The sequence below is a fragment of the Molossus molossus genome, unplaced genomic scaffold (assembly GCF_014108415.1).
Source record: "Molossus molossus isolate mMolMol1 unplaced genomic scaffold, mMolMol1.p scaffold_m16_p_15, whole genome shotgun sequence".
In the NCBI taxonomy this organism is placed as follows: domain Eukaryota; kingdom Metazoa; phylum Chordata; class Mammalia; order Chiroptera; family Molossidae; genus Molossus; species Molossus molossus.
This window is the reverse complement of record NW_023425350.1, coordinates 45,464,176-45,478,290: the sequence shown is the minus strand read 5'-3', so window position 1 is coordinate 45,478,290 and position 14,115 is coordinate 45,464,176. Positions and strand designations below refer to the sequence as shown.

Here is a 14,115-nt window from a genome sequence, read left to right as displayed (position 1 = left end):
GAACTTGAAGGAAGGGGAAATATTCTCAAGATATTTTTAAAGGTTTGGAATAACACTGGAAATTTAATAACGAAATTATAATATGTAGTTTTCTCAAGCTATTAATAGTATATCAGAGACATACAAATAATTACCAGAAGATATTCCTTTTAATCTATGCTCTTGCCAGTAAGCAGAAGTAATTAAATAAAATGAGCAAGCTCATATCACAGGAACACAACCAGTATCACTTTTCCAAGTAACTGGCAAGATTTTGCCAAAAGCCACTGTCTTATATTTTTCCCTTTCTTCATAAAAATTCTAGGATTGTAATAATTGCATATCATTGCTCTCTTTTGAGAAAACTAATAAAAATCACCAATAATACAGATTTTAATATTTGCTTATTTAAAAGGTTTTTTTAATTAATTTATTCATTTTTGTTACAGATATTTCTCATTTTTTGCCCACTGATAACCCCTTTCCCCACCCTCCCCACCCTGTCCCCAGCTTTGTTGTCCATGTCCATTGTTCATGCATACATGCATATAAGTTCTGTGGTTTATCTCTCCTCCCCACCCCCTCTTCTGGGGTTTGTCAGTCTGTACCTTACTTCCACATCTCTGGGACTACCCCGTTCCTCAGACTGTTATGTTCATTATATTCCACAAATAAGTGAGACCATGTGATGTTTCTCTTTCTCTGCTTGGCTTGTTTCGCTTAGGATAATACTCTCCAGGTCCCTCCATATCATCTCAAAGGATAAGAGATCTTCCTTTCTTACAGCTGCATAGTACTCCATTGTGTATATGTACCACCGCTTTTTTATCCATTCGTCTACTGATGGACATTTGGGCTGTTTCCAGATCTTAGCTATTGTAAATAGTGCTGCTATGAACATGGGGGTACATATATTCTTTCTGATTGGTGTTTCAGGCTTCTTAGGGTATATTCCTAGAAGTGGGATCACTGGGTCAAATGGCAGTTCAGTTTTTAATTTTTGGAGGTAACACCATATTGTTTTCCACAGCGGCTGCACCAGTCTGCATTCCCACCAGCAGTGTACTAGAGTCCCCTTTTCTCCAAACCCTCACCAGCACTTGTTGTTTAATGATTTGTTGATGGTGGCCATTCTGACAGGTGTGAGGTGATACCTCATTGTTGTTTTAATTTGCATCTCTGTGATGATTAGGGATGTTGAGCATTTCTTCATATGTCTCTTAGCTATTTGAATGTCCTGTTTGGAGAGGTGTCTATTTAGCTCCTCTGCCCATTTTTTAATTGGGTTCTTTGTCTTCCTTTTGTTGAGCTGTATGAGCACTCTACATATATTGGAAATTAACCCCTTATCTGATGTATCATTGGCAATTTTGCTCTCCCATAGAGTGGGTTGCCTTTCCATTTTGGTGGTGGTTTCTTCTGCTGTGCAGAAGCTTTTGAGTTTGATGTAGTCCCATGTGTTCATTTTCTCCTCTCTTTCTGTTGCCTTAGGTGATGATGAATCAGAGAAAATTCTGCTGCATATGATGTCTGAAATTTTGTTGCCTACTGCTTTTTCTAGGATTTTTATGGATTCAAGAATCACATTTAAGTCTTTTATCCATTTTGAGTTTATTGTTGTGTCCGGTGTGAGTTGATGGTCTAGTTTCATTTTTTTGCATGTAGCTGTCCAATTTTCCCAATACCATTTATTAAAGAGGCTGTCTTTACTCCACTGTATATTCTTGTTGATGGTCTAGTTTCATTAAAGGGTTTGTGTTTAAAAAAATAAAATCAACCACTCAGTTTATATATAAAATGTCAAATTAGAAGATAAAAATGCAAAAGTTCAGTTACTTTTAACCATTTTTGTTTTCTTGATCTATTTTGTAGAATATGTCATTATTTTCATAAGACCACTGTCTGAAATTGTAGTTCAATAAATAACTCAATTGAATTGAAGATGATTTTATATACACATATATAAAATGTAAAATTATATTTAAGAACATACTTATTTTAATAAAAACAAACAAAACAAAAAACCTAACACTTCATAAAGGATTATGTTTGGGATTTCCTAAATTGTTTAAAAGATTAGTATGAAGAATTCTTGTAAACAGTTCTTATTGGGTCTGTGTCATTTTTACTTAAAAAGGCTTTATTTTACAATTGCTCTGTAAATATCAGAATTTTCTATATATTGTGCTATGCACACAAAGAAGCCGACAAATGGCTTATCTTGTACTTATCAACTTGTTTATTTTTATGCCTCCAAAAAGCCATATTTTTTACAAGAGCAGCTGCTACTTTGTAAATATTTTAATGGCTTCTGTTAAGTAGAGCTGTCATTTTTGCAAACAATATTATAAAAGATTTTCATTCTTCCATGTGATTGCATACCTTGAAATGTGTTTTACCTTGAAAATCCTTTGGAGATTTTAGACTGGAAAAGATATCTCTTTAGACGGCAGAAAGCCAACAAAAGAATAGCTAGATTTAAAGAATAATGTATACGATCACCAAGAAAATAGTGCCATTTATTTCAGAAGACAAATGTATACAAGCAATAAGTTCTCTTAGCTCACTTCTCTTTTTCTTCTTTGGGCTATTTGAAGAAATGGAACAGTGTTGGCTTTGAGCCAAACATACCAGATATAAACCTCAATTCTTTTGCTACTTAATATAGAGATTAGCAGACATCTGGTCCACACCAAAAGGTCCTTGAAAATTGTCCTTGTCAAAAATGTCCATGAGGATAATTGGTTAATGCCAAATGGTCTTTGTGATTTGGCACTGTCAAAAACATCCACACTTAGAAAACATCCATGGGTTCAGATAACCCGTAACATTTACTTATGCTTTTGGTTTACAAAATTAATACATAAAAAATACAATCGTCGCCGTGACCAGGTAGCTCAGTTGATTAGAGTGCCATCCAGATATGCCAAGGTCATGGTTTTTGATCCCTGATCAACCAATGAGTGCATGAAGAGGTAGAACTACTGATTGATGTTTCTTTCTTTCTCTCTCAAATCAATTTAAAAAATACTATTGTATTTTATTGGTCCAATAATCGTGTTGTGCCTATATAGCCAATACTAACCCTTCCTGCCTTGGTAGCCTAGCTATAATAGCACATGGGGTTAGGTAGATGGGTGTGGATTCGGATATTGCAGAAGAGCAGAATTTATATTAACTATGAATACAGAGGAAGAGCCCTAGAGTTAATGCATAGGGATAACAAGTCAAGGATGGGATCTCACAATACATGTGTATTACTATGTCACTGGGCATTTGGTTGGATGTGTCTGGGTCATTCAATAAGGTTGGAATTTGCCCTGGCCGGTTTGGCTCAGCGGTTAGAGCGTCAGCCTGCGGTCCGGAGAGACCCGGGTTCGGTTCCCGCTAAGGGCATGTACCTCGGTTGCAGTTTGCCCCCGGCCCTGGTTGGTCATGCGGGTGGCAGCCACTCGATGTGTCCCTTCACGTCGATGTTTCTCTCTCTCCCTTCCTCTCTCTCCCTCCCACTCTATCTGTACAAAAAATGGAAAAATATCCTCGGGTGGAGGATAAAAAAATAAAAAAATAAGGTTGGAATTTGGAAGAAGGAGCTAGGTCAAGCTGCCAAGTAAAAGGGATGACGAATGTGTTGATGTAAATACTTTATAGAGTATCCCATTTGCTCAGGAGTGAGAATTGGTGTGGCTCTCCTATCACATAGCAGTCCTAAGCACCATGAGGGGATACTTGGGAATCTAATTAAACCCCCTATAACTATCCCATCACCCAGGGTTAACATGTGATGTTTCCCTTGAATCCATGCCTATAGAGATACAATTGCAGCTGAATGAATGCAAGAAGCATTTGCCACATATTATTGGACAGGTTTTAGAGGGTGTGACTTCCACACTTACCTCTCAGTCAGCATGGACCACCACATCCTTGTCTGGTTTCTACTTACTGGCTGATCCAGCCCTACTCAACTGGGTGTCAAATCCATAAGACATTAGTAATGTTACCCTTACCAATAAACTAAGAACTATTGGTCAGAGGGCTACAAAAGAAAAAAAAAAAAACAAAACTACCCTTCTTCTTTGCTTGGCAATATAACATCTTTACTTGAAAACCTTGGTAGAATATGGCAGAAATAGTATACTCACCAAAAGAAAAGCCAATGCTACATCACAATGATTTTTGTTACTATTTCCATTCCTTTAACAGAGACAGGAGTGAAAGGTACTGGCACCATGAAGACAGGAGAATCTGCAATGCCCAATGTACAATGAGTCAGGATGTGGATAGCATTATAGTCATTCAAGATGTGACAGGAAAACATCAGCACACTGTTGATGTTGACAGGGAAATTAGGAAAGCATTGAATAGGTTAAAATGACATGCAGAAAAGAGCCAAATGCAACACCATCTTAGTTACTTCAAAGAACTCTCTATGATATTAATGATGAAGAAGGTCCTGTTAACACTACCAGAAAGAAACTCATTAAAGACACAAGCAGAAAACAGAATTCAAAACAGACATCGATCTCCAAACCCAACTTCATTGTATTGAATTCAATTCTAGTAGAGTATAAAGTTACTAGATGTGAAAAACCATTTCTTATTAATGATTCCAGTGCTTGAGATGATGAAAGACTTCTTATTCACACAATATATAATAATATTAGATACTTAAGTATAGCACCATATTATTCAGTGATGGCACCTTTAGGATGGCACCAACATAGTTCACTCAGTTATTTACTGTGCACAGTGTCATACTGGGTTATACTATGCCATTAATTTATGCACTAACAATGGAAAGGAGAAAAGAAACTTATATACGTAAGAAAGTACTTACATTTGCATGGGAAAGGAATCTTTACATTAACCCTTCATTATGCATGATGGATTCCATGATCACAACTATGAATGCAAGCCAACTACTTCTAACAATTCACAAGTAAAAGGATGTTTATTTCACTTTTCGTAATCACTGTGGTGAAAAATATCCGCTGTGCGTCTAACACATGAGTATACGACAACAGAAAGTAGTACCTGTAAGTGTGCATCTATGTTGTTTGGACTTCCATTTGTGCCTCTGAAATATGTAAATGAAACTCTCGAGTACTCTGTGGAGAATGCAGAAAAAAATTTAGATGACCTAATGGATTATGTCAAGAGAGTGTATGTCTGTGGAAGGTGTAGCAGAGGCAGAAGAAGACCAGAAGCTTCAAGATTTCTACCAGAAACCTGAAATGTTTATAGATATGTACTGAACAGCCATAACAAGATAAGAAACATAATGGAAGGCTTGCATAGCAAATTTCAAAAGCTAATAGTAGGGCATCCTTCAATTTGGACAGTCGCTGAAGTTTTAAAAGACAAACAGCAAAGCAATGAACAAGATATCATCCAGGTTCTTGGTCGTTGAACTCAAATATGGCCATCAATTTCACAATGATACCAACAAAATCAAATTTGTGTAACCCAAATTGTTAACAGATGTAACAAATATAATAACGCCAATAATCAGGTTACGATATTCTTGGAAGCAACTGTTCATTGACTTAAGAGTAACCTGCCAAACTTCATGACAAGGAAGAATAAGAATAAATGTGAGAGATTCCAAGATGACTATGGAAATAGGAGCAAGCCACACTCACTTTCACTCCCAGCGCAAACCAGATTTCGAGCTACATTATTCACCAATCAACTAGAACAACCAACTGAAGTACAGCTGAACAGGAATATTATAACAAGGACTTACAGAAGAAACTACATAGAGAGTGATAAGAAGTGGGGAGATGCAGAGAGGGCTAGGCCCTGCACCCATGTGTAGCAGCTGAGAAGCCAGAGGGATTTCGGCTGCAAAAGTCCACTCTAAGGGTTATGTGGTCTCAGCTCATGCCAGGATCCCCAACCCAGAGCACCAGAGCTGGAATGAGGAGCCTACATAGCATCTGGCAGTGAAAATCAGCAGGGACTTTGTCCTTATGGAAGAGGAGGGAATGTGCTAGAAACCCAGGTGATCTCTTTAGTGGCCAATACACAGGATCTTGCTCTTAGATACTCATCTGGGACTCTGGTAGAGGGAGGGTGACTCGAGACATATGGGAGTCATAAATAGAAGATCTGGGTGGCATGGCCCCGTGGAGAGAGCTGGAGGGTCAGCCACTGAAGTCCCTGTGCTGAGTCCCTATCTCACACTGCCCTCAGGCACCATCTTCCCAGGGTTGAGCACTCCTTTTCTTTTCTTTATTATTTTTTTTTATCCTCACCCGAGGACATTTTTTCCATTTTTTGTTCAGGTAGAGTGGGAGGGAGAGAAAAAGAGAGAAACATCGACGTGAAAGGGACACATCGAGTGTCCCCAGGGCCGGGGACAAACTGCAACCGAGGTACATGCCCTTAGCGGGAACCGAACCCGGGTCTCTCTGGACCGCAGGCCGACGCTCTAACCTCTGAGCCAAACCGGCCAGGGCGAGCACTCCTATTCTTATAGCACCAGCCTAGGGCATGCACTATCCCGCACCTCCAATTATTGGCAATGCCACCCTGCCAAGCTCAAGTCCTGTAGAAAGGTCTGTTGACTGCACCAAATAGGGTCCTTTGGTGTGTACTTTTTCTAGAGAAGCTCTTGGCAGACACTCAGACAATCATTGAGCTGTGTGGCTTTAGAACAAGGGCCAGTCTTGCCCCTGCAGTTTTGGTGGGCACCACCCCCAATGGGAGACTCTTTGATCTGTCTTCCCATGTCCCAGTGGTCCCACCATGCTGAGCTCACTTCTAGGGGAGAAGAACACTGCTGAGAGCTGAGACCTTCAGAGCATGTCTTCCTTGGAGACTCTCTTCCAGGACTCAGAGGGGTATTGGGTTGTGCAACTGCAGAGCAGGGGGGAGGGAACATGCCTGCTCCCTCCTGCATGCTCAGCTGGAACCATCCCCAACTGGAGACTTTCGATCTGTCCTCCTGAGTCTCAGTGGTGCCGCCCTGCTGAGCTAGCTCTTGCAGTGGGGCCAGCTGGCTGCACTAAACCTGAATCTGCAGTGTGCTCCTCCAGGGGGAGCTAGGGTTGGAGACTCTGGCAGAGACTGAGTGGAATGGTTTTGGAGTAGGGGCCACTTTCCTCTTAAGTGCCTGACTGCACTAGCCCCCAAGCAGGAGACCCACTAGCCCCATCCTCCCAACACCAGTCACCCTGCCCTACTGAGTTTGTGCCTTGTGGAATGGTCTGGGGGTCATGGCCAGCCTGGGCCCACTCCAGAGTTTTTCTTTGGAAGGCTCTAAAGGAGGACCAGGCAACCTCAGAGAGTGGCAGAGTAGCATACATTGTTTTCAAATACACACAGAACATTTTCTAGGACAGATGACATATTAGGACACAAAACAAGCATCAATAAATTTAAGGAGATTGAAATCATATCAAGCATCTTCTCCAACCACAATGGTATGAAACTAGAAACCAATTATAAGAAAAAAAACAAATGGAGGCTAATTAACATGTCACTAATCAATTAACGTGTCAACAATGAGGTCAAAGTAGAAATCAAAATTTACCTTGAAATAAAAGAAAATGAACACACAACAACCCTAAACCTATGGGGCATAGCAAAAGCAATCCTAAGAGAGAAATTCATAGCAATACCGACCTGCCTCAAGAACAAGAAAAATCTCAAACAATGTAACTTTATACCTAAATGAACTACATAAAGAACAATAAACAAAGCTCAAAGTGAGTAGAAAGAAGGAAATAATAAAGATTATCATGGAAATAAATGACATAGAGACTAAAAAAATACAAAAGATCAATGAAAGCCAGAGCTGGTTGTTTGAAAAGATAAACAAGATTGACAAACCTTTAACCAGACTCATCAAGAAGAAAGGAGAGAGGGCCCTGGTGGTTTGGCTCAGCGGTTAGAGCGTCAGCCTGAGTTCCTGAGAGACCCGGGTTCGGTTCCCGCTAAGGGCATGTACCTCGGTTGCAGTTTGTCCCCAGTTGCAGTTTGTCCCCGGCCCTGGTTGGGTCGTGCGGGTGGCAGCCACTCGATGTGTCCCTTTCACACCGATGTTTCTCTCTCTCTCTCTCTTCCTCTCTCTCCCTCCCACTCTATCTGAACAAAAAAAATGAAAAAATGTCCTTGGGAGAGGATTAAAAAAAAAGGAGAGAGGAACCAAATAAATAAAATCAGAAATGAAAGAGAAGTAACAACTGGCACCACAGAAATAACAAAGGATTGTAAGAAAGTATTATGACCAACTATATGCTAACAAATTGGACAACATGGACAAAATAGATAAATTTGTAGAAACATACAATCTTCCAAAACTGAATCAGGAAGAATCAGAAAATCTGAATAGACCAATTACAACTAATGAAATAAAAGTAGTAATAAAAAACAAAACAAAAACTCTCAGCAAACAAGAGGTCCTGGATTAGATAGCTTCACAGGCAAATTTTACTAAACATTTAAAAAAGAACTAACAGCTATCCTCAAACTATTCCAAAAGGTTTAGAGAATGGAAGGTTCCCAAGCTCATTTTATGAGGCCAGCATTATCCTAATTCCAACACCAGATAAAGACATTACAAAGAAAGAAATCATGAGATAACTTCCCTGATGAACATACATGCTAAAATCTTCAACAAAAGATTAGCAAAACCAAATTCAGTTAATACATTAATAAGATTGTACACCATGATCAGGTGGGATTTATTCTGGGGATGCAAGGTTGGTACAATATCTACAATCAATAAATGTGATACACCACATAAAAAAAATGAAGTATTAAAAGCACATGATCAGCCCTGGCTGGTTTGGCTCAGCAGTTGGAACACTGGCCTATGGACCAAAGAGTCTAAGGTTCGATTCTGGTCAAGGGCATGTACCTCAGCTGTGGTTTGGTCCCTGGCCCGGGTCAAGGTTATGTGGGAGGCAGCCAATCAATGTGTCTCTCTCACATTGATGTTTCTCTCTCTCATTCTCTCTCCTCCCCCACTCCCTCCCACTCTATCTGAAGATAAATGGGAAAATATCCTCAGGTGAGGATTTAAAAAAGAAAAAGAAAAAACTAAAAGCACATGATCATATCAATAAATGCAGAAAAAGCATTTGATATAATTCAGCACCCATTTAAGATAACTCTCAACAAAGTGGGAATAGAGAGAACATATCTCAACATAATAAAGGCCATATAAGGCAAACCCACAGCCAACATCATACTCAATGGGCAAAACCTACAAGCATTTTCCTCAAGATCAGGAACAAGACAGGGATGTCCATTTTCACCACTCTTATTCAACACAGTACTGAAGTTCTAGCCACAGCAATCAGACAACAAAAAGAAATAAAAGGCTTTCAAATTGGAAAAGAAGAAGTAATACTGTCATTATTTGCAAATGACTTGATACTGTATATAAAAACCCTAAAGCTTCCATCAAAAAACTACTAGAAATGACTAATGAATTCAGTCAAATAGCAGGATATGAAGTTAATATTTAGAAATTGGTGGCATTTGTATATACCAATAATGAACTATCAGAAAGAGAAACTAAGAAAATCCCACCTACAATTGCAACAACAAATAAGGTACTTAGAAATAAATTCAACCAAGGAGGTAAAACACCCATACTTGGAAAATTATAGAATACTGAAGAAAGAAATTGAGAAAGATACAAATAAGTGAAAGCATATCCCATGTTCATGGATAGGAAGAATTAAAATAATTAAAATGTCCATGCTACCCAAAGCAATCTATATACTGAACACAATTCGTATTAAAATACCAATGGCATATCTCACAGGATTAGAACAAATGTTCCAAAAATTTATATGAATCCAGAAAAGACCCCAATGGCCTCAACAATCTTGAGAAAGAAGAATGAAGTTGGAAGTATTACACTTCCTGATATCAAAGTATACTACAAGGTCATAGTAATCAAAAGAGCCTAGTACTGGCATAAAAACAGACATGTCAATCAATGGAACAGCACTGCACCCAGAAATAAGCCTGTGCCTTTATGACCAATTAATATTTGACATAGGAAGCAAGAACATACACTAGGGCAAAGACAGTCTATTCAATAAATGGTGTGGGAAAATTGGACAGATATGTTCAAAAAAATTAAACTAGATCACCTCCTTACACCGTATATAAGAATAAACTAAAAATGGATCAAAGAATTAAATGTAAGTCACAAAACCATAAAAATCCTGGAAGAAAACATAGCCTGGAAGAGGAAGCAACCCAAGTGTCCATCAACAGAAAAATAAACAAAATGTGGTATATATATACAGTTGATTATCATTCAGCCTTAAAAAGGAAGAAAATCTTGTCACATGCTAAAACATGAACTATGAAGACATTATGCTAGGCAAACTATGCCAGTCACATAAATACAAATAATGTATGATAACACTTACATGGGGTATCTAAAGTAATCAGATTTATAGAAACAGCATCTAAAATGGTCGTTACCAAAGGTTAGGGGGAGAAAGAAATGGGGAGTTGTTTAATGAGTGTACACTATCAGTTTTGCAAGATGAAAAATTTTGAAGATCCGTTACACAATAACGTGAATATATTTAATCCTACTAAACTGTACACATAAAAATGGTTATCAGCCCTGGCCAGTTTGGCTCACACACAGTGTGGTCCTAAGGGTTTTGGCTTTTAATAGGTTTATGTTTTAACAAGTACATATTTTTCACAACTTCATTATGTTTCTCTGTATATCTGTATAATATGGGAATAGCAAACTATATACACTTTAAAATTCTACTAAGAGTATGTGTTGAAAAGGATATTTACCTTTGTTTTGTTTTCAAATTGTGTGCTACATGTGAGAAAGATAAATAATTCACTTCCTACAATTTAATAAAATATTCCAGTAACAACAAAATATAATATTCAATTAATAAAATGCAGGTAAAAACACTACAAATAGGCAAGTTATAAATGAATTTAAAAATTTTTATTTTTTATTTTTTTTAGAGAGAGAGAGGAAAGGAGAGGGAAAGACAGATAGAAACATCGATGAGAGAGATCATTGATTGGCCGCCTCCTACATGTCCCCCAATGGGGATTGGGCCCACAACCTGGGCATGTGCCCTGACCAGGAATTGAACCGACCAGGAATTGAACCGGCCACTTCTTGGTGCATGGGTCGATGCTCAATCACTGAGCCACACCAGCCCAGCTAAAATGTGAACTCAGAAACATTCATTATTCAGTTATCAGATAGCCTCAGTTGAGCTAAGTATAAATACTGGATGTGACTATAGGATTTCCACTGTGAGCTACACAGGAAATGGACAAATTTTTGTGAAAGTTTCATTGGAGTATATAAAGGGTTCCCTGTGATCATACTTATAAAGGAGTTAGCAGAAATTATATTTGTATTTGATCCATATCTTATTTTTTAACAGAACTCCTAGGACCTTTGGACAGAGGGGATATGCTAAATGAAGCTTTTCTTGGCCTATCTTTAACATCTCAAGGAGAAGACACATTTCCAGACAACCTCCCTCCCTTTTGTTCAATTCATAGACATATTATTCAACAAAGAACATTGGATGTTTCTTCTAACAGGTAAGATATGTTGAACTAAGAAAATTGCTGCATAAACGAAAAGTTTTTAGTATTAAACAATTTAAATATTCCCTGTTTAAATGTGAACTAATAGTTAAGCAGTGATATTTCAAAATGTCAGAAAAAAAATGTGCATTGTCTCATGTCTAAGACTTTGCAGTGTTTTAGTCATGCAGGCATGATGGAGGCAGAACTGAATGAACAAAATACTATTAGAATTAGTGTTCTTCAAGGCCAAAATGAAATTACTATTATAATGTATTGAATTGTTTGTATTCTGTTGTTAACTTTTAGGACTGTTAGATTAAAATATTAATTTTTTGAATATTTAGTTTGAATTATAATTTATATGGTATACTTATGCAAGCTTGCCATTAGTTTTTGAAATCCGATAAATGAAAATTTAATATCTATTCAGCTTGCTACATTGGATTATTAAGAAAATAAACATAAGGATAAATTTGAAATTAAAAACACTAAAGTAATAGTGTTATTTATAATGAAAATTATGTTAAGTATGATGATGATAATACTCTGAAGCAAAGGTCAGCAAAATTTGTATGTAAAAGGCCATATATTATGCTTTGTGGGCCATACAAATTCTCACAACTACTTGTAGCAGCCACAAAAAAATATATAAATGAATTAGAGTGGCTGTGGCAGTAAAACTTTATTGATAAAACAGAAAGTGGGCAGGATTTTTAGCTTGGTCTGTAGTTTACATACCTGCCCTTAAAGATCCCAACTATATACAATAATTGTGAAGAGACCACATTTTTCATATATATCACTTATGATATATATGAATATATAATACATGATATATATGAATATATATTATATATGGCAATCTGTGATGTTCTAGGAAATTGCTCCCATCCTCCCACCACCACCCAAGCTAGTTCAAAACCTTATAGTTTTAGTAGGGTATGATAGGCTGCGAAAACCAATAGCTGACTTGAGTGTAAGAGTGGAAATACCCCACCCAGCAGCATTGTCAATAAAAACATCAAACTCACCATGAGTAAAGTAACAAACTTGACAATTAATGAATAGGGAAGGCCACAGTTCTACTAGTCTGCTTATTAGGTTAAGTGGCTAGCCAGAAATTTAACAGGGAGATTCTGGAAATGAGAGAACAAAGAGGGGCTAATTAAACTCTCTGCACATTCCTGATAGAGTTGCATTACCTCGTTTTTTGGCCTTCTTTCGTCTTGCAGAACCCTAAATTTTCCCCTTATGTGTCTTTCCTCCTTCATACCCAGTTCCCAAAGGTGCCTCTCTTTTTTTTTTTTTGCCTTTGATCTCCCCTCCAGAAAAGCTAAAAGCCTGTCTCTTCAAATTGCATGGTACTTTTAATTTTGGATCCCTTGCTGTAGTCCATGCTCTGATCCTCAAGAACACCAGGAGTTAGAGAGATCATACACTGGGATTTGGTATTTTTTCCATTCACTTAAAATTATTTTGAATTTTGAACATTCTATCTTCAAGTCATGCTAGATGTGTGGTTTTCATTTAGTTTTATTTTTCCCTTTATTTTTCGTATTGCTTATAGAGGAAATATTGGGAGGTGAAAAGGCAGGCAGCCACTGTTATTATCTCAACTTTACTATGGTATAATTTATATGTACCATAAAATTCACCCATTGTAAGTATACACTTCAGTGATGTTTGGTAAATTTATAAAATTTGCAAATACTACCACAGTGTGGTTTTAGAACATTTCCATCATCCCAAATAGTCCCTGGTCCAATTTACAGTCAATTACCATTCCCATCTCCAGCCCAAGACAATCATTGGTCTGCTTTCTGTCTTAGAGAAAGTTTATATAAATGAATCATACAATCTGGAAATTTCATATAAATGGAGTCACACAATATGTTGTTTTTTGTATTATGTTTCTTTCACTTAGCATTATGTTCTGGAGGTTCATACATGTCACATCATGTATTTTATTACTTTTTAATTGCTGAACATTATAATATTGCATGGATATAATACATTTTGTATACCCACTAATTAGCTGACTGATATATGTATTGTTTCCAGTTTTGGGCTATTATGAATAATGTTGCTATAAATATTCACATATAAGTCTCTGAGATATCTTATGTTTTGTTTCCCTTGGGAAGATATCTAGGAGTAAAACTGCTGGGTTATGTTGTAAGTTTGTATTGTTAGTTTTAAGAAACTGCCAAATTGTTTTTCCAAAGTGATTGTATCATTTTACATACCCACCAATGTATGAGGGCTCCAGTTTCCCCACATCTTCACCTACGCTTGGTATTGTCAGTCTTTTTTATTATAACCATTCTAGTCGGTGTAGAGTGGTATCTCATTACTATTTTAATGTGTATTTCCTAATAACTAATGATGTTGATCATTCTTATGTGATGATTAGCCATTAATATATACTCTATGGTAAAACATATTTAAAACTTTTGTCCGTTTTTTATTGAGTTGTCTTCTTATAGAATTATGAGTTCTGTATATATTCTAAATGTAAGTCCTTTATCAGATATACAATTTGTATATAATTTCTCCTAGTCTATGGCTTGCCCTTTCATT

General features: G+C 37.3%; 1 protein-coding gene across 1 annotated transcript in view; it reads left to right on the top strand.

Annotated features, from left to right (window-relative positions):
- The window catches only part of LOC118630792 (WD repeat containing planar cell polarity effector), a 359,956-nt gene that overhangs the window by 303,968 nt on the left and 41,873 nt on the right, over window positions 1–14,115 (top strand). Inside the window, exons 15-16 of the mRNA XM_036262931.1 lie at window positions 11,385–11,547; window positions 13,865–13,867. Coding sequence (XP_036118824.1) covers window positions 11,385–11,547; window positions 13,865–13,867 — 166 coding nt within the window. The remainder of the gene's footprint in view (window positions 1–11,384; window positions 11,548–13,864; window positions 13,868–14,115) is intronic.